The sequence below is a fragment of the Panthera leo genome, chromosome C2 (genome assembly GCF_018350215.1).
Source record: "Panthera leo isolate Ple1 chromosome C2, P.leo_Ple1_pat1.1, whole genome shotgun sequence".
NCBI lineage: Eukaryota > Metazoa > Chordata > Mammalia > Carnivora > Felidae > Panthera > Panthera leo.
This window is the reverse complement of record NC_056687.1, coordinates 135,027,223-135,051,046: the sequence shown is the minus strand read 5'-3', so window position 1 is coordinate 135,051,046 and position 23,824 is coordinate 135,027,223. Positions and strand designations below refer to the sequence as shown.

Here is a 23,824-nt window from a genome sequence, read left to right as displayed (position 1 = left end):
TGAGCTTGTACCATTCATTACCTAGGAGTCAAGAATGTGAGCTCTGTCATTACTAGCTCTGTCAGCTCTGGGAAGTGACTCTCCATGCCTCAATTTCCTCATCTATAAAGTAGGAAGATAATAGCACCAATTTTTCAGGATTGTTATGAGAATTACGTGAAATACTACTTGTTAAACATTTGGAACATCGCTCGGTTCTAAAGTGTACAATAACTTTGGCTGTTTTTCTACAACATGATGATTGAGAGGTTGCAATTACACATGGGGATGCTGTATAGTCATCTAAGAAACTGCTGCTCCAAAGAAGATTTTGATGCAGACTTTTTATGGAAACAACCAAGAACTTTTCACATGTGGAAAAAGCAGAGGACTGTGTTACAGTCCATTCTCACCTGTGAGGGGCACTTTTAGCATCATCCTTTGAATCATTATAAATTTCCCACGTATTTTTAAATGGAAGTGGGGAAAGGCTCAAACCTTGCACTTTAAATAAGTCCATTTGCAAGTTAAGCAAATAAGGTACCTTAGATTAGACGGTGTCCAAAAAGCATAAAGATGCCTCAGGGGACTGTCCTGTGGGTGGGAGCCTGTCTCGTGTCCTTTCGTGAACTCCCCTCACCCCCACTCCCTGCACTCAGGGCTCCATCCTGCCTTTGCGCACCCATCGTAGTACTTTCCGTGCTGTTCTGAGATTATGTGCAGACTAACTAGGCTCGCCTTACCTTGTGATTAACTGTCACAAAGGGACTAAGTTTGATTCATCATCACAGTTGTAAATCCTGGCACACAGTAGGATCTCAGGAATATTTATGAAGCTGATGCCTCATAGGCTTTTTGCCGTGTTAATTTCATGAACCAATAAACTATGTCAGTAGTTTTATTAGTAGTAGTTTATAGATACTCTGATCTATAATATCCTACTGTACAAAATATTTCTCCTATTACACTTCTGAATTTTTAGTTTATCTAACTGAGAGCAAATTCTGAATTTTTCTGTAAGGAAATCTACTGATACTCCAAGCTGTCTTGTATTTTTGCTTATGTTATAATGTTCTTGAATATATGTACAAATTTACATGTTTGTAAGCAGAACAGTGGCCTTGGAGATACAAGGGACCCAGAGATGCAAAATATGCTGCAAAAGATCTAATTATATGTCACTGTTAAGCACAGCCTTTTAACGATATATTTATATGCATGTCTGAAATTTTTCTTCCCTATCAAACATATATTTCAGCATGGCTCATACTTCTCATTTTGGGTCAATTGTGTTATATTTGAGATCCATGCTTTTTTACTGTTAGTTCCATTTGTCCATTTCTCGTGTTTAAAAATAATGTAAAGAAGGAAAATTTCGATAGCAGAGTCCATTGATTTATATTCAGAGATGCTGATGCTGCCAACATAGAAATGCTAACAGTCAGTACCACCCCATATGGGCTCACAATGTCCATTCCTCAATTGATGTTCTAAAGTCCACATTTGGCATTGGAGACTCTGTATAGGGCTATAAACACATAATGTGTAAAAGTCCACTGTATAAAGGCCCAGAATCACCTGAATTTAGGGAGAGCTGCAAGTGTAGATAACTGTTCAGCCATTCCAGAATGGGCCCCAGGGACCCGGCTTGTCCACCCTTCTGCATGAGCACCAGCTCAGCCTGGAGCACATACCTCCAGTGATGGACGGGGCACATTATCTCTTGATGTCCAACCTGTGCAACATTTTTACTGTTTCACTATAACTCCTAAAGAGGTGATTACCAGAATATGGCAGTTTCCAAAGCTGGGAAGCGTTTTCATAATATTGATAAAGACGAGCCAGATTAATTTGATTTTCCTCTGTGACCTATTCCAGAGGTGACATTGGTTTATCTTTATTGAGTAGACATAGAAAGTCTTGGTTAACAACTAACAGTAACTTAAAAACACAGAAATCAAGGACATGATTTAGCTCTTAGTCTCCTGTGAAATCTTGGATCAGATATGAGGGGATCCATCAACTCTGTGATAGGCTTATGAGGATTTGTGCAGACCCAGAAATTATAAGTTACTTTTGGGAGTGTATGTGGAGAGACCTTCCACAGGTTTCATGAGATTCCCAAAGAGAGTTTTGTCATTCCATAAAAAGCTAAATTCTGGGCTGTCTTTTCTCCCCAAGTTGTAGGCAGTCTGGCTTAAAAATCTTAATAGTGTTCATATGAAGAAAGAATGCAGAGAAGGAACATAAAATCTGTAAAGAGTTACAGAGCCTAATTCTAGTACAGTTGACCTTTGAACAACACAGGGTTGGGGACACTGACCCCCTGCATAGTCAAAAATCCACATATAACTTTTGACTTCTTAAAAACTTAACTACTAACAGCCTACTGTTGACCAGAAGCCCTACAGATAACATATAAGTTGATTAACACATATTTGTATGTTACACGTATTATTTACTGTATTCTTACAATAAAATAAGCTAGAGGAAAGAAAATGTTAAGAAAATCATGAAGAAGAGAAAATGCATTACTGTACTGTAAAAAAGTCTGCATATAAGTGGACCCATGCAGTTCAAACCTATGTTGTTCAAGGGTCAACTGTGTTTACTTTTGAAAAAATGGATTCTAACTACTTCAGTCCTTTTACTCCGTGGCTTAAAGTTTTTCAGAATGCTTTATTTAGGACCCCTGGCATTTAACACAAATTTGTTACTTTTTCTTGTGCTGTGTCTAAGTACAGATATTAGAAATTGTAATCTCCATAGCGGATGAGAGATTTAACTATGCAAGGACCATCAGAGAAAGAAAAGCAAGCATTCCTCAAATTGCCAAGTTGGTGCAGACTGCTTAAAATTTAGAATCTTAGGAAACAATTTTTGCTGTAAAATAAGTCATTGGATTTAGATTAATCTAATGAAAAGCTTGTGAAAATTCTTTTTGGAGTAGGATAATGTTTAATTTATAATGATGGGTGTATTTTTAATAATCACATTATAAATAAGAAACCAGGGGACTTTAACCTTCCTAAAAATAACACTGTAGTTGGGACATTTGCAGTGAATGCCTGTGAATGGCTGATGTGTATTACAGGTAAATCTTCTTAAGTCATTGAAGAAGACCCTACAGGACCTCTGTTTGGGAATACATGTAGATTTCATAGACTCTGAAAGCCATTAGAAGGGACCCTGGAGATTATCTAATTCAATCCCCTTCATGTTGCAGATGAACGAAGTAAGCCGCTGTGCAATTAATTTGAAATATTACGTACCCTTAGTCATAATACACCTTTAACAAATATTTTCTAATTTAAGCCCTTTACTAATATATTCAATTAGTTTGAATAAGAAGGTTTCAGGATGGTAAACATTTCTAGAATAGGTACTTCTACAAAATAACAGAGTAGAGAATCTGGTCGAAGGTATTATCCGGGCCTTAGGTAAAATTACTTTATGTGGAAAAACCATGTGAACTGTGAGCCAACATTTTCTTTAAAAATTATGAATTGGGTATTTAAATAATTAAATAAGATTTCTGTGCTTTGGAATGGTCACGTTTTCATCTTTAGGAAACGCCAGAAAATTCAAAAAGATTTAGATGTGTTCTCTTTGTGCTTCCTTTTGTATTGGAAGTTGGTACTGAGATTCCATTTTTAGCATGACACAAGGGTTACTTTCTGTGAAAATGCCGTTTTCAGGCACTGGAATTGATCACGATGGCAAGAGCCATAACTATGACAACTGGAGTTTAAGTAAAATTTATAAGTGATTAGTCTCCTCTCAACAAATTGAGATTCCGAATATGCCCCAGTTGTATCTCCCAAGAGAATGGCTTAGAAAGCAATAGAGGATCCAGAGGGAAAGATTTGGGGAACATAAGCTAACATGCACAAACAGAGTATTACACTTAGAAATCCTGCCATTTGCTTCTCATAAATTCAAGCCCATTTCCCTTCCTTCCCACCCCCAAATACCAGATGGGGGACTACCTGTTAATTTTCAACAAATTCGTTCCATGTCACCATCTCATATGATGCCTTTTAGAGCTTGTTTGTAGTATTTGATATCCTTTGGGATTAAAAGAAAATTCCATTTGCTGAGAATCTCCATTAAAATTGTGTTTGAACATGGAGTTGATTCCATTTGATCCAAAATTAAAGTTTGACCTTTGGGTTTTTCACATGCATATGAAAAACTGCTGTGAAATTCAGGCCACAGGCAGACAGGACACAGAGAAAGAGGAGGGGCGTCAGAGTGTATGAAGTTACACTTCTCAAAAAATAAAAATGTAAAAGAATAGGGAGCCAGCAGTTTGACAGATTGTTCAGTAAATGCTCATTTTATTGAAAATTATAAAAAGGTGCTTAATGCCTCTGTGCCATTAATACAATACATAAAAAGGTTACTGTCAAGATTAGTGTTCCAGTCCTGAAAATTAACTATAGGGTTTTATGCATCACTCTGCATCGACTGAGAAGTTAAAGGTTTCTGTATATACATTTCACATGCGCGGGCATTTATTTCAGAAAACAATTATTTTAGACTTTATGCCAAAGACATTAGCAGTAATGTGCTTTCATTTAAAACATGGACATAGCAGATATATATTACAGACAAGGTAGAACCATGAAAATCGCCTTATAGAATTAAACCGGGGTGAGATTATTTCCCTTGCTGTCTCTAGAGTATTCCAATTCAAAACATACATTCCTTCCTACAGAAAAAGATATTCAGATTCCTTAGTTGAAATTAATTAGCATTCAGAAACCAGATAGCATGTTTTTGGGTATTCATGAGATCTCTGTTTGAAAAAAATGTTTTTAACTTGTAGAAATGTGTTGCAACACACAGATGGGAAGAAAAAGAAAAAAAAATCTCTTTAGCAAGCACTGTGTGTAAAAGGAATATTACATTTTGCACGCTCCTGATTGCTCTGTGTAAACAGTTTTTGACATCTGTCTTTATAGTTTTCGAGGAGAGGAAGACTTTGTTAAAAGAATCATTTTTATACAGCAGTCACCATTTCAGTCTTGCTTTACCTGTATTATGAAAGCAGATGGTCTGCATGTCTTTTGAATATTTATAACTATCAAAAACAATCTCTTGCTATTCACCCTTAGGCTTATGAGATGTCAGGACTGTTCTGGTTGAAAAAAATCATCCTGGGTGTTTACAGAAAGAGGATTACATTAAGCTGAAATGACTATACATTTTCCAGTTTAATATTTGTCCATCAGCTGTTTAATCGTATTTAGATAATTGTGTAAATAAGATGTTGTAGCCTTTGCCCTCTCTGCTGATGGAGCCTGAAAGCTTTAAACATGGGTGAACCACCATTTTGTAGATGCTCCTGCTACCTCCTCCCACCGCAGTAAAACCATCAGCAAGTCTTTAGTAAGTTTTGATCATGATATCACAGTCCTGTTTAAAAAAAAAAAAAAAAATAGTGCACAAAAAGTCAGTATGGAGATCAGATGAAATGCTAGGGAGCTTCTGGCTTCCGGGACAGGCTGTTTAGTTTATTAGAGTATATCGTAATATGCAAATATGGTACAGCACTTCAATTACCCTTTAAAGATGACGTGGCTTTCTCTTTATTCTTCACGAGTATTCGGAGCTTGGAGGGTATTTTGGAAAACTTTTGGTATAGTGGGGGTTAACTGTTTTTTGACTGGAAGCTGAGCAATCAGAGATAACAGATTTTGCTGTGGTTGGTTGATTTGGCAGAAAAGCATGAACAGTTTTGGTTTAAATGATTGAATAACCTGATTAGCATTGTTTTGGGGTGGGTTTTTTTGTTGTTGTTAAAGGCACAACAAAGCAATTTTAAGGGTAATCAGATCACTGCCTTTCCCCAGTTGATAAACCTTTTTTTTTTTTTTTTTTTTTTTTTTCTCCAGAAGGCCTCACCTCTCCCTAAACCTCTTTATTGGCTACCAGGATGACCAAGTAGAAAAATAAAAACATCTTCTTTCAGTTTCTAAATGTGTTCTAAATATATACCTACAGCGTATGTTATATTCTAGCGGGGGGGTTGAAAGAATATATAATATGTTGAAAAATGATTTGACCTCAAGCAATTCCTTATGGGATTTTTTTTGTTGTTGTTTTTGTTTTTCAAATTTGGAGACCTGCAGTATTTGAGAGCAAAGGTTTAGAATGTTCTAACTATATCTAAGTCAGGCTTTAGAAAAATTCCACCCTTACCTTTTCACAATTAGAAAGGTTATAAATAATGTATTTGGCTGAAAAGGAAGCTCAGCCTGTGGCAGATGGTATCATTCTAGAGTACTGGGGTTTCTGTGAAGATGGCATTCTTTCAGATCGGAACTTCAGCAGACTCTCAGAAAGAACCGAAGCTCTTCATAGGGAGCAGACATGTGCTTTATGGATCTTAGAAAAGCTTACAACTTGGCTCCTAGGATGAGAATATTGTGTCACACTGGGGTTATGAGACCCACAGCCAATTTCTGCCAACTTTCAAATTGCGTTTCCCAACACTGGAAGCTGTGGCCTAGTCCTTGGCTGGTGTACTGTGTAGCATTTGAACTTGAGATTTGAGCTGCCTGAGTTTGGTCCTCTTGATTGTTTTATTCCCTGACCATCGGTGGTCTACACAGACCGGCCGCTGAGTAGGAAAACTTGCGATACAACTTGTGCCTTTTTCAAAGTGCTTTGGAGAGCTTGTATAAATAGACACCGAGAGAGAGAACTGGAATAACATAACCACCAAGCACTGCGACTTCCGAGACATCTGTGTGGATGTATTTTGAAAAACCTGGGAAGGGATCTCTTGCAAATTAATGAACAAAGTTTCTTTAAACTATGTGTCCTATCATGACAGCTAAAAATGATGCATCTGAAAAGATTCATGGGACAAGCTGCCATTACCTTTGACCCTTAGGAGCAAAAAAAAAAAAAAAAAAATTGTTTCTGGTAGCCTCCAGTAACGGCTAATTCAGTGATCTTTGATCCTTTGATTGATCAGCTAATATATGCCCAGCCCTGTGGTGAGTCCAGGCCTTTCAGACATGCAACCCCAAGACTGACAGCAGCAGGAAGAGTGCTGGGAAGGTGCCATGTGCTGGATCTATACCAAGTCAGGAAAGGCTTTGCAGAAGCAAGGGTGCCTGAACTGTCCTGAAGAATGAGCTGCTGTTAGATAGAGAGGAGAGAGGGCACAGCTCGAAAATCCAAGTCAGAGAAGCAGTAGATGTCTTCCTGATACCTGCTACTGGGTACAGGCCAGCTTCACAAAGATACTGCCAGATTGGAATATTGAAACAAATGGTAGAAATACTTTTTTTCCCGGGGTGTGTTCTCTTGTTATCCCGTGACCCGAGTTAATAAATTTAATTAGTCTACTCTGTTCTTCGGAAGAAAATTTGACATAAAATAACAACATTTGAAAATTTTATCTGATGCTCTTCTGTTATTTAAAGCATAGTCTTTGGACTGATCTGAAATGTGATCATATAATAAAAGCCAGTGAGGAGGAGGCAGAGGGTTGTCATAGTAATTAACGTATCTTGAAGTCCATACTTGGTCTGTTCCCGGCTCTGTGCTAAGAGAACCATATTTATCTTATTTATTGTCTGTGTAAGTGTGGATAGTATGTCTCTTCGGGTCATTATTTTTCTAGGAACTTGCCTAGTGCTTGGCACCTAGTAGGAGTTCAGTAGATAACATGCTGAATGAATGGGAAAAAAATGCCTGAATGAATGGATTCTCAGAACAAGCCTGTGAAGTGAGTGTTGCTGTGATTCCCATCTAGTAAGGGGGATTATGATAGAATGAGTGGTCAGTTAATGTGACCAAGGTCACACTGCCTCTGTGCGACACATTTTGGACTTGAATGCAGATTTAGCTATTCTCTTTCATCAAATGAATATTTAGTGTGTATTTAGTATATGCCAGACATTTGGGGCTGGACAATAATATAGAGCCCCAGAGCTGCGTAAAGTACAACTTAGTATAATCTTTTTAAACCAAAGGCTTTTTTTTTTTTTTTTTTTTAATCAACATAAGAATCCCAAGCCTCTTTCTTTCAAAATGTGGATCTTGATCTGCCTACCCCCTGCATATCCCCATCCCCTAGGCAGATAGTACCAATCTTGGCTTTGTTATATGTGTTCTCCAAATAATTGGTGTTTCTTTATGATTTTCTAAATTTAAGAACCAGTACTGAATATAATCTTTCTTTCTTTTTTTTTAATGTTTACTTACTTTTGAGAGAGAGAGAGACAGAACGCGAGCAGGGAAGGGGCAGAGAGAGAGAGGGAGACACAGAATCTGAAGCAGGTTCCAGGCTCTGAGCTGTCAGCACAGAGCCCGATGCAGGGTTCAAATTCACAAACTGTGAGATCATGACCTGAGCTGAGGTCAGAAGCCCAACTGACAGCCACCCAGGTGCCCCTAAATATGATCTTTCAAATGCCATGTGACCCACAAGATTCTGAAATCTCTTTCTTGCCCTCAAAATTCATGGTCTAGTCTGATGCCACAGCTAAGTCTCCCAATAGGGATTTTACCACATGGAAAAAAAAAGTCCTGACGCAGTGGTACTTGAGCAATTTAGTTGTACAGATTACTACATATTGTTCTAATAAAAATAGAGGTCACCTCAAGTTACCTGAATTATGGAATATTCCCCAGCCCCCTGAAAGCACAGAAAGAATTTAAAAAGTGGCTTTGACATGTGTCATAACCTGTGGATTAGCCTTTTCATTTACATCTTGCTTAGGCTAATATTTACATTAATCAGAGTTTTTTAAGCACACATCACTTGACAGAGTAGAAAACATCCAGAAAGTCACTTAAGGACAGAGCCTATCGAATGGGGTTAAACAAGGGCAGGAAGAAGCTTTGATGATCATGCACATATGGATATTATTTTCCACATATGGATAATAATGAACTACATAGCACTATTACATATGGGCTCTAATTTTATAAAAATATTTCAGATGGGTTGTCTTACCACGTACCGTGTATTCTTCCTTTTGTCCCCCCATATACTTTCCACTGTTGGTCTGCTAAATCACATTAAATTGAAGTAATCTGTTTATGTATCTGTCTTCCTAACAGATGGTAAACTTCTAGGCAGAGGCTGTGTCTTATCTGCCTTTGTGTCTCTAGTACCAGCTAGACACATAGTAGGTGTGCGGCAAAGAACAAATTTCATGTATAGAACTGTCGGCAAACTGAAATAGACTGAGCGTCAGAAACCTCAGCGAAATTGAGATATTCCCATACGTTTCTGAAAACTAAGGCATAAACTACGTCTACAACTTGTATGTACTATTACATTGACATTTAAGAAACTGCCAGAATGTCTAGGAACAAGAGTAATAATTTTTTAAAAATTGGACCAAAGTTGAAGAGCATCAACTGTCATCCATTTGCAGAATCACCATTATCCATCAGCGATCTGAATAGTTTTATTAGTGTCTGACTTTATTGATCCATTATTACAATAGAGTAAGTGTGATTGAGGCTGACGGATTGTTAACTGGATCAGGTAATCTTCTGGCTCTGGTTTTGGCAACCTTGCTAAGTATCTTTTTGTACTCTGGACTGAGGGAGGCTCTTAGTAAAATTGCAAGCTACTGGATTAATGGCAGAGAATCACGAGCACATTAAGAATGTCTTTTTAGAGAAATAAAATGTAAAAATGACTATAAAGTAGAAAGTGTCCAAAAAAAAAAAAAAAAAAAGCTATCACGGTGCCTCTTACGAAAGATAGCCGTGTTTTACACAAATAATACAACTCTGGCTTATTTTTCATTGGAGGTTCTTTAAAGAGCCCCAAGAGTTAGATATTGCAGGAACTTGTGCATGTTACAAAATTAACACTGTATGGATGTCAGGAGAATCAAGAGTCACCAAAAAAACTTTAAATTAGAAGTAGCTTAAAGAAGATAATGATATAAAAATACTTTTGTCCCCAAACTGGCTTTTCTGGTTGTTGCCTGCCTCCCAAACAATGCTGCCTTCTGTAAACTCTTTCACCATAGACCAACTGAAGTCTGAAATGTAAGTTCTCATGTTTCTACACATAGGAGTGGAGGAAGGATTGGTGGTACAAGTCTAATTATTCCTAAAATGCAGCTGGAAATTAATTGAGCTGCTACTAGGTAATAAGGGCATTAGGGTTAAAAAGAACAACAAATTAAGGTACTGAAATTACCATAACCGAAATTTGCTGGGAAGAAAACACGTTTGTTTCTTGGAGATGAGTTAAAAAAAAAAACACCAAAAACTTCAAAATCATGGTCATTCCTCTCTTTATTTTTATCATGTTAGACCATTGATTCCGTCTTCAGGGTTTTTGTGAAAAGCAGAGTGAAGACAAGTGACAAAATAGGTCATTTTCTTTTTTGTGGTATCCTTGAGAAATTTAGTAGGCATGAAATGTGTATCTTTTAAAATCTTACGGTTAGTTTGGAATTCAAAATCCAGCTTTACTGTAGATGAAGCTAGCGATGAGATTGTAGAATGTTTCTTTCTCTAAATAGAGGGGCCCTGTGAATAGTGTATTTTTTTCCCTCAATGTGGTCAGTTCACCTCTGAAGAACGTTAGCGTAGTTAATGCACCTCCAGCTAAAACCGAAATAATAGTAGAAAGTACAAGTAGTATTTCCCAAACTTTATGCACACTCAAATTCCTGGGGGATCTTGGTAAACTGCAAGTGATGATTGGCTGTGTCTGGGGTAGGGCCCAAGATTATGCATTTCTAATAGACTTCCAGGTGATGCTAATATTGCTGGTCCCTGGGCCACACTTTGAGCAGCAACGATGTGTAGCCACTTAACCTCAAAGTAGTGTTTACTTACGAATTGCAGTCATAAAGTCATCTTCACGTATTGGGATTTATTGAGATGAGTGAAAGTTTGTCAGCCTAAGAATAGATGGCATTGATGGAGGTTCCACGAGTACCAGAGCAAAGTCCGTTGGTTTGATAGCTTTATACTGGTCTCAGGGGGCTGTTGCTTTCTACTTAAATAAGCGTTCGATGCGCTACTTAATGAATTTTAAGAAGTTGAGGCTTTAGGCCAAAGCGTGAAACAAAAACGTATTGGTACTCAGTTGATTTAAAAAAATGCCATTTACACAATTGAAATGATTTTTGTGTTCCATCTTGTGCCGATGTGTATTACAAATGTTTTCCCCCCTCTTCATGCAGAGTATGATTTCTTCCATTGTGAACAGCACTTACTATGCAAATGTCTCAGCAGCAAAATGTCAAGAATTTGGAAGGTGGTACAAACATTTCAAGAAGACAAAAGATATGATGGGTAAGCAAAAAACTGTTGCAGTGGTGACTACATACCATTATGTGTCATTTGGGGGTTTATCAAAGTCACATCTAAAGCCAGGTCTTGTGATTGCCCAATTAGAGATCAATTTAGAACGTTTCTCTGAGGGTGGGGAGTGGGTATGAGTATAATGAGATAATTAAATTCAATAAATGTTTGTGTTTAAATCAGCCAAACTGACTTGGTTGTCAGACATGCAGGAAATCGAGGCGGGAGGAGGGAAGCTGTCATTTCTTAACATCTCCGTGAAGACCTAACCAGGCCTTGAATAACTAATATTAGCTGTGATTTCGCTCAGAGATAAATCATGCTTTTATGTGTTTTGTTTTTGTTTGAGAGGGGGAGAAAGCGCCTATTTTTACACCCAATTTTTAAGGAAATTAAATTGTATTTATAGTTTCCACAGTTGAGACCAAGTGAGTTTTGTAGCTCTGATCCCCAGCCCTTCTAGATGGGCACTTCGTTGAGCTTTACCACCCTGATAGCAGACGCATCATTGTACCATTTCTCAACTTTTAATTCCAGTGCAGCGGCCCATCTTAGCGTGCAACTCCAGGTCAATATGTGTTGAGCAGGAAACGCATTAGAAATTGTCGGCAGTGTGAGACGACCCATACAAGTTGTGTGCTGTGCCTGAGCATTTAGACGCTGATGTTTTCTCCCTTTTGAGTTTGCTAATGTTGCCAGAGCAAACACTGTGATTAAGGTTCATGTTTGAATTTCTATTAATGTTTTCTTTCACAGACTTGTACCTTCCAAATAATGCATTTTAAAATAATATAGGAACAGGATGTTTAATATGCATAGCATTACGTGCTGTTTTAAACCTGTGTCTCTTTCCTTCCATCGTGTTCGTGTAATAACAACAACAATAATGACTTTTCCTAAAGATTTTAAGAAACAAGCGAACCTGAATTTTGAGTGTGTTTTAGCTTTTAATATTTGAAGCAAAGCCATCCATCTACCAAAACAGATTCTTTGCCTTTTATAGCTTAGAGCTGTAATGAAGACAATGCATCATTTTTGGAATAATTGCTTGAATTACTATTCCCTGTGAATGGCCCACTTGGGCTGATACCACTGGTAGAAATGGAAGGTTTCTTTCCCAATTCTTAGTTATATTTTGCATATATCAGTGATTATAGCAATATGATAAGTTCCTCTAAATATAAGGCCTGAATATTTAATAAAAAGAGAAATGACGATAGAAATCAAGCCAGAGTCTATACATGGGAGGTATGGTGTGCTATTTGGAAAAGACTCACCTATTTACATATAACAGCCGTGCTCAGCCTTTCCAGTCAAGAGCATCAAACCGGTCTCTTCCTTGCTACAGCAAAGCATTGGACACACTGACAGCTGACTCTCGGCCAGTCCGCATTAGGGACCTAGCCAAGGGAGAAGCATTCATCCTGATAGGTGGTAATAAATTGCAAAATCGTGACAGTATCACTGTTGCACCAGGATGATTCTCTGACCCTTCTTGAAAGATTGCTGGTAGCCATAGCTTCTTCAAGAAACATTTGGCTCTTAGCAAAACTGGGTATACTGGCTTGCAGTACAGTAAACCAGTCGCTTCATTCTCCGGTGGATATACTTGCCACCGGTGATAGTTAGGATTAAACGAAACAAACCATATAGGATACTCAACACAGTGTTCAGTATGCACTCAGTTATTATTACTTACTATGCTCACTTTATTATATTGATTACTTTTTTACAATCCATGGCTAGGTAAAAATTGAATGCAGATAACATTTTTGTCCTCTTTTTCCTTTCAAAACTTTTGCTTCGAGTAATAACAGTCAATATCTATCATGAGAAAATACCTGGATATTTCTTTTTTCTTTAGTGCATATATTTTCTTAGCCCAACTCTTTCTAGTTGCTCTTAAGCACATGGTGTTCTTCTAGAAGCTGTTTTAGAAAAAAAAATTCTGTATAAGCCTTCTTGGGGGTAATAAGTGAGAGTGAAAAATAGCTTGACCCCAAAACTAGTCACCTGGAATTTGAAAATAATTGATTTTATGCCTTAAGTCTAAACCACATTATAAAATTAGATCTGAAGTATCGTATTGTCCCCCTTTCAACGTTTGTGGAACTGTGCAGAAGAGGAAAGTGAATCCATAGCCATTGGGTTCCATCTTAACATTTTCTTTAGTTCAATTGGATTTTCAGCGTGCCCTGTGCCTACTGTCTCTATTTAAGAAATGATCAGAAATGCTTGTCAATACCCATTACTGTTGGCTTAACATGGCTTTACTTTTGTCTACTTTAGTCGAAATGGATAGTCTTTCTGAACTATCCCAGCAAGGTGCCAATCACGTCAACTTTGGCCAGCAGCCTGTCCCAGGGAACACAGCTGAGCAGCCTCCGTCCCCCGCGCAGCTCTCCCATGGCAACCAGCCCTCTGTCCGGACCCCTCTACCGAACCTGCACCCTGGGCTTGTGTCAACGCCCATCAGTCCTCAATTGGTCAACCAGCAGCTGGTGATGGCTCAGCTGCTGAACCAGCAGTATGCAGTGAATAGACTTTTAGCCCAGCAGTCCTTAAACCAACAATACTTGAACCACCCTCCCCCTGTCAGTAGATCTATGAATAAGCCTTTGGAGCAACAGGTTTCAACCAACACAGAGGTGTCTTCCGAAATCTACCAGTGGGTACGTGATGAACTGAAACGAGCAGGAATCTCCCAGGCAGTATTTGCACGTGTGGCTTTTAACAGAACTCAGGTCAGTTTTGTTCTTTTTGGAATGGTTCTCTCTCTTTTTCTCTCTTCTTTCTTTGGTCCCAATTTTTGCTAATGCTTATTCTTTTGCTCTATGCTCTTATTTTTTTACTTTACGCTTACTCTTTTCAATCCTTCTTGTTGTGTGATCATGTTGTCTGTTCTTGATGATGCCTAAGTCTTATCATTCCTTTCCCTATCATAAACCTCCTCTACCAAGAGCTACGTACAGATTGATCTTGACTCAGGGGCTTTGAAAGAATAAATTCAATATTGAATATATTTCAAACTGGCATTACCTATGTTTTTACCTAACGAGGTCATAGACTGTTAGTAGTAGCAGGTTGAGAAAAGTTTCATGACTTGGTCAAGGCCATTGGTAAGACTCCAGGCTTCTAGCCTACTATCTTCCCCCTGTTATCCCCATATCAAGCATGAGTATATAAACATGCCCTGTTTAAGTTCCTCTACAACTTTCTGGAAAAAACCAAAACAAAACATATTGTGAGACTCCATAGCAATTTCTGCCATTTAATTTGAACAGCCATTTGGGGGAAAAATATATGGTGTGTGTGTGTGTGTGTGTGTGTGTGTGTGTGTGTGTGGCTTATTAACATAAAATGTTTCTTAGCTTTGTCCTCTTCCCTCTTTACATTATTGTTAGTATTCCTTCAAACTTCATTCTTTAGATCAGAGATCAGCAAACCTTTCTGTAATTGTCCAGAAAGCAAATATTTCAGGCTTTGAGGGCCATCAGGGCCCTGTCAGGGTGTGGGTAGCATGGTCACAGCCAGGGACAATAGGTGAATGGATGCAGGTGTGGTGGTGTTTCAGTAAAACTGCCTATAAAACAGGCCCCCTGGGAGGTTTGGCCCGAAAGCCTTAGTTTGCTGTCTTTTCACTGAGACCTGCACATACCCCTGTGTTCACACCTTTGTCCTCCTGGGCAAATACCTGTGAGGATATTATCAGCACAGAGGATGTTTAGAGGGACCTGGAGAAAGAGTGATGTATGATATGAGAAGGCCTAAGACGAAAAGTCCTAAACCAATTCTATTAAATTGTAAATGAGAGGGTTTTTTAAAAATTTCTTTTTTTGGAAATTACTATGGTATATATGGTGTTTATTTTTGGCCCAGGCACACTAAAAAAAGACAAAAGAACATGTAACTTTGATTAGAAATGAGGACATTACGTCCTTTCAACTTCGTTGTTTTACCAGGGTTCTTTTCTTTTGTCAGGTTTTTTTTTGGACTGACTCATACTTTCCTTTCATATTTAAGTTATTTTGTTTATTACGTGATTATAAGAATAAGATTCTGGTATAAAAATAATCTAGTATTAATTACTTGCTGGCAGAGTTTCCATACCTAGGAGAATCCCAGCAGTGACTTATTTTTGGCTTGCCTTAACTGGATTGAAAGTTAGGAGGCCTGACAAAGCCTTTAACTCAGTGTTTGTTTTCATTTTCTTTATCTGTTTTTTTTTGTTTGTTTGTTTTTTGGGTTTTTTTGGTGTGTGTGTGTGTGTGTGTGTGTGTGTGTATCATTTGTCTTTTTTAAAGGGTACTTGCAGAGGGTAATTTCTCAGGTTAGTATGAATTTAACTAATTTTATATTTTTACAACTTAAAAATGTTAATTAGTGGCTGGTAAATTTCATGACATTTATATCAGTTGGGAAGTTATTATTTAAAAAATTAAATGAGTGAATGAATCAAAAGTCAAACTTCTAGTTATCCTGTTTCTGTCAGCATTCTTTATTTCTGTAAATAGCAGTAACTGCTAGTATTTCTCAGTACTGGGCAAAAAATAGGTCTCTTCATAAATGATCAGTAAAATGTTTGTCAATTTAATTGAAAGCCCACAAAGACAACATTGACATAAACGCAAATGAAATACAGATTTGCTAAGAAGTGTTTTAAAAACTGAGCAAATTGTTATTTCTTAAAGCACTAAGGAATCTGCTTTAAGAAATAAGGAAATGAAATAAGAATGTATTTTATATGGTGAAGAATGACAAGGTCTTAAAGCACTAAGGAAAGTATTTTACATGGTGAAAAGTGACAAGAGAGTTTAGCTGAGGGATGTGTGAAGTCACTATCCATCTGTACGGTTTTTCTTCTCTTGGGTTATGATGTCACGCCGTTACTCTGAAGGGTTGACCATTTGTCCTGCCTTTGGTTCCCACATTGACTAATTCCATGGATATCTCTAGGATTTGTTGCTGGAAAGAAGGCAGAATTCTCTCTTTATACCATAGTAATCTCTTTAAAAAGATAGTTATCTCTGTGGTTAAAACACCAAAAACAGTGACTTAATTTTTCTGAGGTTGGTAGGGGAATGAAAACAGTGACAGCCTCAGTACCAAGCTCTCTTTAGTAATAATAGCTAATTTAGAAAAAGTTACTACCATAAAAAATTATTTGGAGCCCCGGGTGATAGAGAGATTTGGTTTTAAACCTGTATATTGGTCATTGGTACGCCTGAGTCGAAGTGGATATTGGCCATATTTGAAGCTGTTTTACTTCAATAAGAGTAATTTTCTATGTATATTTAAGTGTTCACTTTTTGGGAACGAGCTTTTGAACATGCAAGCATGCGTGTGTTTTTGGTGGTCATACTTAAAAACCACACACGCGCGCACGCACACACACACAGCTGCATTTATTTTAATGATTATACATTCATATGAATGCATGTAGTGTGTTTATTTCGAAGTGTATGCATTTCAATAAAAGCAGGTGCAGAGTGAGAGTGTATGGTGTGAGTGTGGCGTACGAAAATACACATGCTAATGCATATGTATAGGAAAGGAGCTCTGCAGAGTTAAATCGCACATCACACATTTGCGTGCACTTACTACAATGTGCAATTCCAACTCCGAGTTTTAAAAAATTAACGTAAAATATGTACATGCAAAGGCAAAGTTATATGATATGATCGAATAAAGAATTTGGTACCCTATAAAGAGTATTTTAAAACATTAATATAATAGATAATGCTGTTATGAGTTGAGAGTATTTTAGTCATTGACAGTTCTGTGCAACTTTAAAATCCTGGATTTCATGTTTTAACTCTTCACTGGAGAATTTTCTCGTCATCCTAATTGGGTCTCCTAAAACCCCTCTCTTAAGACTTTCACATGTGACTATTAAAAAAAAAGTTTACCTTTTCTGAAAATTTATGGTGAAATTTATATAATTACTTGTTCTAAGGACTTTTTCCCCTTCTAAATTGATGGGCGTATGTGCTTTAATTGCTACCAAAGGTACCAGCTTTTAGCATATGTCATTCATTCAGTTATACCTACTTGATGTCTTTTTAGTGGAAACCTATGGCTAAAAATAATTGTCGAAGCTTCTAGATTTATACTTTTCAGTTCACTTCCCTATATTATTGCTATTTAGGGATTGTGATAGGAGCAAATATATTTATTCGTTAGTGCCTTTAAAAAATTAAAAAAAAAATAAAACCCAGAATCTAACTCTGATCCCATTCTGTGGCTTTTTTTTTTCCTTTTTTCTCCCCACACCCCTTTGGCACACTTTATTTTCCAGTAAAATAAAGAATGAAGATGGATTATTCAAAACTGATAACAGTAATGGACCATCATGTAATGTTTTATTGAATTTGAGTTCTGTAAATTATGTGGTGGAGAGAAATTTGCCTGCTTAAGTATAACAGAAATTGCTACTGTGTTCCTATAATTCTTCACAGTGTAATTTAAGGAAAGTCCACTATCCATATCACTATTGAATAAAAGGTAAAAAGGTGCTATTACCCCAACGTGACAGCTCTCGTTTAGCCTCCCAAGCGACAGAGATAAATGCGTCTGCTTATAACTTACTTGGCAGGCATCCAAGGTAGTAGGTGGAGTTGAAAATAGTCTTTCACCTGGACATGTGATTAAAAATTCACAAAACAACAGAGGTAGGTAGTCTTGAAGAATATTCTACTTATTTTCTTTTTAGGGAGGGAGGTTTCATAAAATCCTGTTTTCCTTCTGAGGGCTTTGAAGTTCCATGAAGCTGATAAAATCTATTTGAATCAGTGATTATGTTCAAAGAGGAGACAAACGGGAGGCCAGACAGGCCTTTTGTTCAGATTGGCAGTCTCTTTCGCTTATCTGCTGTTTTAAAGAATTCATAATTAGCTTTTGGAAGTACTGATAATATTTATTGAAGGTTTTTTCTTTCTTTTACAATTACTAATGAGTTTTACTTGTAATAACTAGTAAACTCTTTTTGGAATGTAAAAAGGGTTTAGGAATTCATCACTAAGTTCACTAAGTGAAAAAAATTGGAATTCTCTCTTAACCCCTGTGCAATGACAATGCAGAATAATTTTCTGTTTTTATGTACAGAGCACATAGTGCATTATTTGATGATGTAAAGTCCCAATGAAAAGCAGCTTCTCATTTAATATAATAAAATTAATATTCATTAGTCGTTGGTAACTTACTACATAACATACAAATTCTCAAGTTCTTTTCGGAGGCAAGAATGACTGATGATTTTGTTTGACTTTGTTCAGTAAGTTCATTGAGCACCTATGATCCACAGTACATGTTTTAGTCCTGGTGTTTTAGTATAGTCTCTAAGATAGCAGGTAATGTACATGAAGAGCTTGACATATTATTTTTTTAGCATGAAGAAAAAATTTTGGTAATAGATCCCTCATACTCTGCCCCGTGGGGGATTACTACAAACGACCTTGATCTAAGTCTGGACTATATTTTTGACTACAGGATATGGGAAACAGGGGCCATGTACATCTTGAGTCTGTAAATGCAACCACTCACATAACAACTTGAATGGGACCAGAACATGCATTCTCATATTCAGATTCTAAAGTCATTTTGCATACAGAATTATTCTCAAGTGACATGATTTTTTTTTTTTTTTTTTTTTTTTTGGTAATTAACACATTCTAATCAAAATATTTTCTAACAATATTTTCAAGCATTTCCACCAGGGGGCACTCCCCTCATTGAAAGCCTGGGCCAAAAAAAAAAAAAAAAAAAATCCAAAGGTTTCTACAACACCTGACAGTGTCTACACTCACTGCTTTAGAGCTCTTTGAGTGTTCCAAGATTCAAAGTATTGCTTTAGACCTTAGCATAGTGCAAGCAGAAAAACTGTGCTTGCTGCAGTGGAATAATTAAGTGGAAATAAATGCTCTGCCCCTAAAATACTTCATATGCTCAACTGGGAAGTCATGCCAATATCAAAATATGGGAAGAGGAAATTTTAAATTCTCTCCCAAGTGATGTGTTGTCTTCTCCTTTAAGCACGCAGGATTGACTTAGTTTCATGTTAACATGACTTGATAGAGAATATTAATGTATTTTTTCATGTGTTTGCTTTTCTCACTATAGTTGTCTGCTGTCTCAGAAAACATTTTTAATGGAGATGATACAATATTTTGTTACTTGAGATTTATAAATGTCTAATTTCAAGGTTCCCAAATACAGTGACATCCTAAATATCTGTAGGATCCTTTTGACCTAATCTGGTTTTTTTAAATTATTGAACAGTTAGTGTAGATGAACATCTTATGTGGCACCATGTAACTTTTCATTGAAGGCTTACTTTGATTAAATTAGTAATTGCCACTAAAATTTGCCCATGAGTAGCATGTCTTGTTCTTGAGTTTCTATCACTCATTTACAATTTTTTCCTTTTGTGGTCTGAATACACGTAATTAATCCACTTAGTAAATGTTTATTAAACACTCATGTGATAGGCATTGTGCTGGGATGACAAAAAGGAATATTAGGTTATTATGCTCAAGGAAGTGAGAGCACTGTATTTGTCTATAATGTACCTTTCTATCTCTTGATTTCTGTGTGGTTCACATATATCGCTTTGCCGGGCACGTTGTTTTAATACGTAACATTTGGTGGGGAAAAGTAGAGACCCAGGACTATTTTTTACACCTATTTTCAAGCATTTTTTGAGACCTGTATTTTTTGGTTTCAGTGTGACACATCCAAAACAGTCAATCTAATTAGTTGGCCTTGTGCAAATTAAATAGCTGGATGATTGACTGCCTGTTTGACTAAATTTTAGTTAAATTGACTGGATGTTTTATTCCTGTATAAACACAGTTGCAGCATTACTTGTCAGTATTATGAATGAAGGGACATGCACCCTTCATTCTTCAGTCACATTTCTTAACGGTAAAACAAAGTTTGGTTCCCCTTTCCAGACCAAGTGAGAGACTAAAATTTAACAGTAAGCCCCCGAGCCTATTAAAGGCTCTTTTTAATAGCAGCCTGTTCAAATCATTTTTAAAGTGGACCATGGTTTTATACTCTCTGCATCCAAGTGTTCTATTTGGACAATGTGGTACCTTATCCCCGAAGAATTAGGAACAAAATTAGGTTTGCATTTGTAGGAAGCCATGAAAACACCCAAATGTTATCATCTTTGGGCTCACTCGTTTTGATATGAAACTTTGCCTCCCCTTTCCCGAATGTAGTCTTTCACCATTTCTGCAGGGCTGCTGGAAAGTGAAATTTGCAGATTATATGGAGATCTTGGCAACATTTTATTTCGAACTGTACTGTGATAAACTGATACTCTGGCTAAACGTTGAAGGCAAACATGTCCTGGTATTCCAGGCATTATTTCATGCACAAGATAGAACAGGTTAAAGGCTGCTCAGTCCTTATCAAATGGGCAGAAAATTTTTGTAATCATTCTATTTCATATAATTCTTTAAACAAAAATGAGGAAACTCATTCATTGTTGAAAAGCTTCTCCTAAAAATTAAAAAAAAAAATTGGTTGACAATTCATGCTCTAGTATTTAGGGAGAGGGACACCTTAAAGGAGTTTACAATGGTTTGTAAATTTCTTCTATTACTAATAAAGACTTCTATTCCTTAAGAAATTCAGTAACTACAGAATTTGATAGTGTTCTTTTCCTGGGCATGTTATGATGGATTTTTGCAATGTAAATATGGGGCTACGTGTTTCAGATTTAATCAATGTTTTCTGAAGGTCAGAATTTCAACCTGTTACCCAGAGCATGATAGTATTTAGAATTTTTCGAGAGAGTCTGTATACTTTCCTTGAATGGTAAATACAAAGAATCACTTGTCATTGACTCTTAATTGAAAATTAAGGGATGACTTAAAGTACTGCCTGTGAAAACGTAGCATAAATCTTAGATGATGCTTTAGTAATACTCTTTTTCTAACAATTCATCTTCTGATACTCTCTTTGAAAGTTCTACTTCTCTAGTAGTATCTTGTATCTTTATGTATCGGGCTGTCAGCCTTCCACTGCCTTTGTCTAGGCAGCTTGAGAACTATACAGTTCAATGCTGTTGTATTATGAGCATTTCATTTATTCTTAACTTCGCTCGATCGTCTCTCTGTGAAAGATTTCATGGCAAGTTAAGCTACTCAAAGGAAGGAGACCAATTAGGCAGCTTCAGTTTGTGTTACACGTAAAGCAGATGCTTAATAAAATTAAGAATACAATTGAGGCTCTCTCCTCTTTACCACTTCAAATGTAACTAATACATTTCTATGTAGAATTGATGCTTCTGACTGTTCATTTTCTAAACAGAGTGGAGAAGGAGAGGGAAGGATCACCGCTGGCTGGGCAGAGCTCAGGAGCAAGCTCACCCTGTGCCTTTCATTCCCTGCAGGGCTTGCTTTCAGAAATCCTCCGAAAGGAAGAGGACCCCAAGACTGCATCCCAGTCTTTGCTGGTAAACCTTCGGGCTATGCAGAATTTCTTGCAGTTACCAGAAGCTGAAAGAGATCGAATTTACCAGGATGAAAGGGAAAGGAGCTTGAATGCTGCCTCGGCTATGGGTCCAGCCCCCCTGATAAGCACACCACCCAGCCGCCCTCCCCAGGTGAAGTCTCCTGTGCTCTTTGCCCTTCTTTTTCTTCTTCCTTCTCCTCCTCTTCCTCCTCCTCCTCCTCCTCCTCCTCCTCCTCCTCCTCCTCCTCCTCCTCCTCCTCCTCTTTTTCCTCTTCTTTTTAATGTCTCAGGAAGAATCTCAACAAGAAATTGGAAAGATAGATGAATAGATACCAATTTTTCTAAAAATAATAATTCATAGAGTTGCTTGAGGAGAATTTGGTCCCAAATCAGTGATTCTGATATAAAAACAATAAGCTACTAATTAGAGGAAAGAAAATTGCTTTCTGTTGCTTCCTTTTGGGGGTTCTTTGGGGGTGAAAAGTAGTCTTTAAATGGGATGTTTGTCTCTACTACTATTATTAAGTAAAGAAATATTTTAAGCTCAATACGAAAAAAAGTAATAGTCCATTTTATCCCTCTGAGTTTTAGAACTGCCGTTTGAATAGTGAATAAATAAAAATAAATAAATAATTCCATTTGTATTTATGCTTTCCAATACGAACTGCAGCTGGTACCAATTACACATCATCTTGTTCGTAATCTTTCATAATTAAGTTTAATACAATCCTTGAAGGCAGCTTTAAATGGTGCTGATAAGGAACGCCATCCATATTCCCAGAAATGGGCACATTTTCTGTTTTTCTGAATTTTTGCACTTTTAGAAAAGACAAAAGTCACCATGCAGTTGGAAGTAGGGACCTGTATAGGGACCTGACTTTGTGTACATGTATCTATATTTATATTTTTTAAATAGAGTTTTAAAGATAACCTTGTAATTATTATGAGAATTAAAGAAGTTGATTTGCAGTACAAACTCATAGATAAAAGTTTGATAATGGATTAGACTTCAAATCAATAGGCAAGTATATTTTTACACATTTAATTTATAGCATGTACAACTCTTAAAAATAAGGTCAGCTAAAGCTGGATCAAAACTGAATATGGGAGGCACCTGGGTGGCTCAGTCGGTTAAGCGTCCGACTTCAGCTCAGGTCACAATCTCACAGTTTGTGAGTTCGAGCCCTGCATCGGGCCCTGTGCTGACAGCTCAGAGCCTGGAGCCTGCTTCGGATTCTGTGTCTCCCTCTCTCTCTGACCCTCCCCCCTCACACTCTGTCTCTGTCTGTCTCTCTCTCAAGAATAAACAAATATTAAAAAAAATTTCTAAAAACTGAATATGGAACATAAAATATTCATACAAGGTCATCATGAAATTGTATTTTGATGTTAATTTCTTTCCATCAATAGTAAAAAAAAAAATTCCCACCTTTCCAAGTATGGAAATATAGAAAAGCTCATTCAACACTAAAAATGAAATTGCCACAGATAATAACTTCATCAGTAAAGAATAGACATAATATTCAGCCACTTGTTGAGGTCCTTAAGCTGTACATTGTAATGTTCTGAAATGAATCTTTTGTGGAAACATCCAGAGTTCGTTTTCTCCATTTTATGTAATAAAAATCATTCGGTCTTGATGTCTATAGGCACAGAGTGTAAGGAAGTCATTGCTGTAATTGTGAATAAGAAAGTCATGGGCCTCTAGTAGAGAATAATGACATTTATCTGCATGTATACATATCTACCTGTCTACACATACAGTTACTGAATTTGATCTGTAAAGCCTTCCTTAAAATATTTTTTAAGAAAAAAAATGAAGAATTCTTTATGTATATATGTGTATACATACATATATATGTATATGTGTGTGTGTGTATATATATATATATATATATATATATATATATATATATGGTTTTTAGAGAGTGATTAAACAAAAATAATGTACTTTGGACTTGGTTTAACACTTAGTTTGTGGTGTTTAGAGTTAATGCACCATCGTTAGTTAACTTTGCTTCTATAATCGTCACAGAAGGCCTCTGGGCAAAGAGTTATTTTACTTATCACTTAA

The 23,824-nt window shown here is 37.0% G+C and overlaps 1 protein-coding gene across 8 annotated transcripts in view; it reads left to right on the top strand.

Moving 5' to 3' along the window:
* The window catches only part of SATB1 (SATB homeobox 1), a 100,076-nt gene that overhangs the window by 37,644 nt on the left and 38,608 nt on the right, over window positions 1-23,824 (top strand). For all 8 annotated transcript variants that reach the window (XM_042903116.1, XM_042903119.1, XM_042903120.1 and 5 more), the window contains 3 exons: window positions 11,166-11,277; window positions 13,576-14,030; window positions 21,689-21,901. In XM_042903116.1, the coding sequence (XP_042759050.1) occupies window positions 11,166-11,277; window positions 13,576-14,030; window positions 21,689-21,901 (780 nt within the window). The remainder of the gene's footprint in view (window positions 1-11,165; window positions 11,278-13,575; window positions 14,031-21,688; window positions 21,902-23,824) is intronic.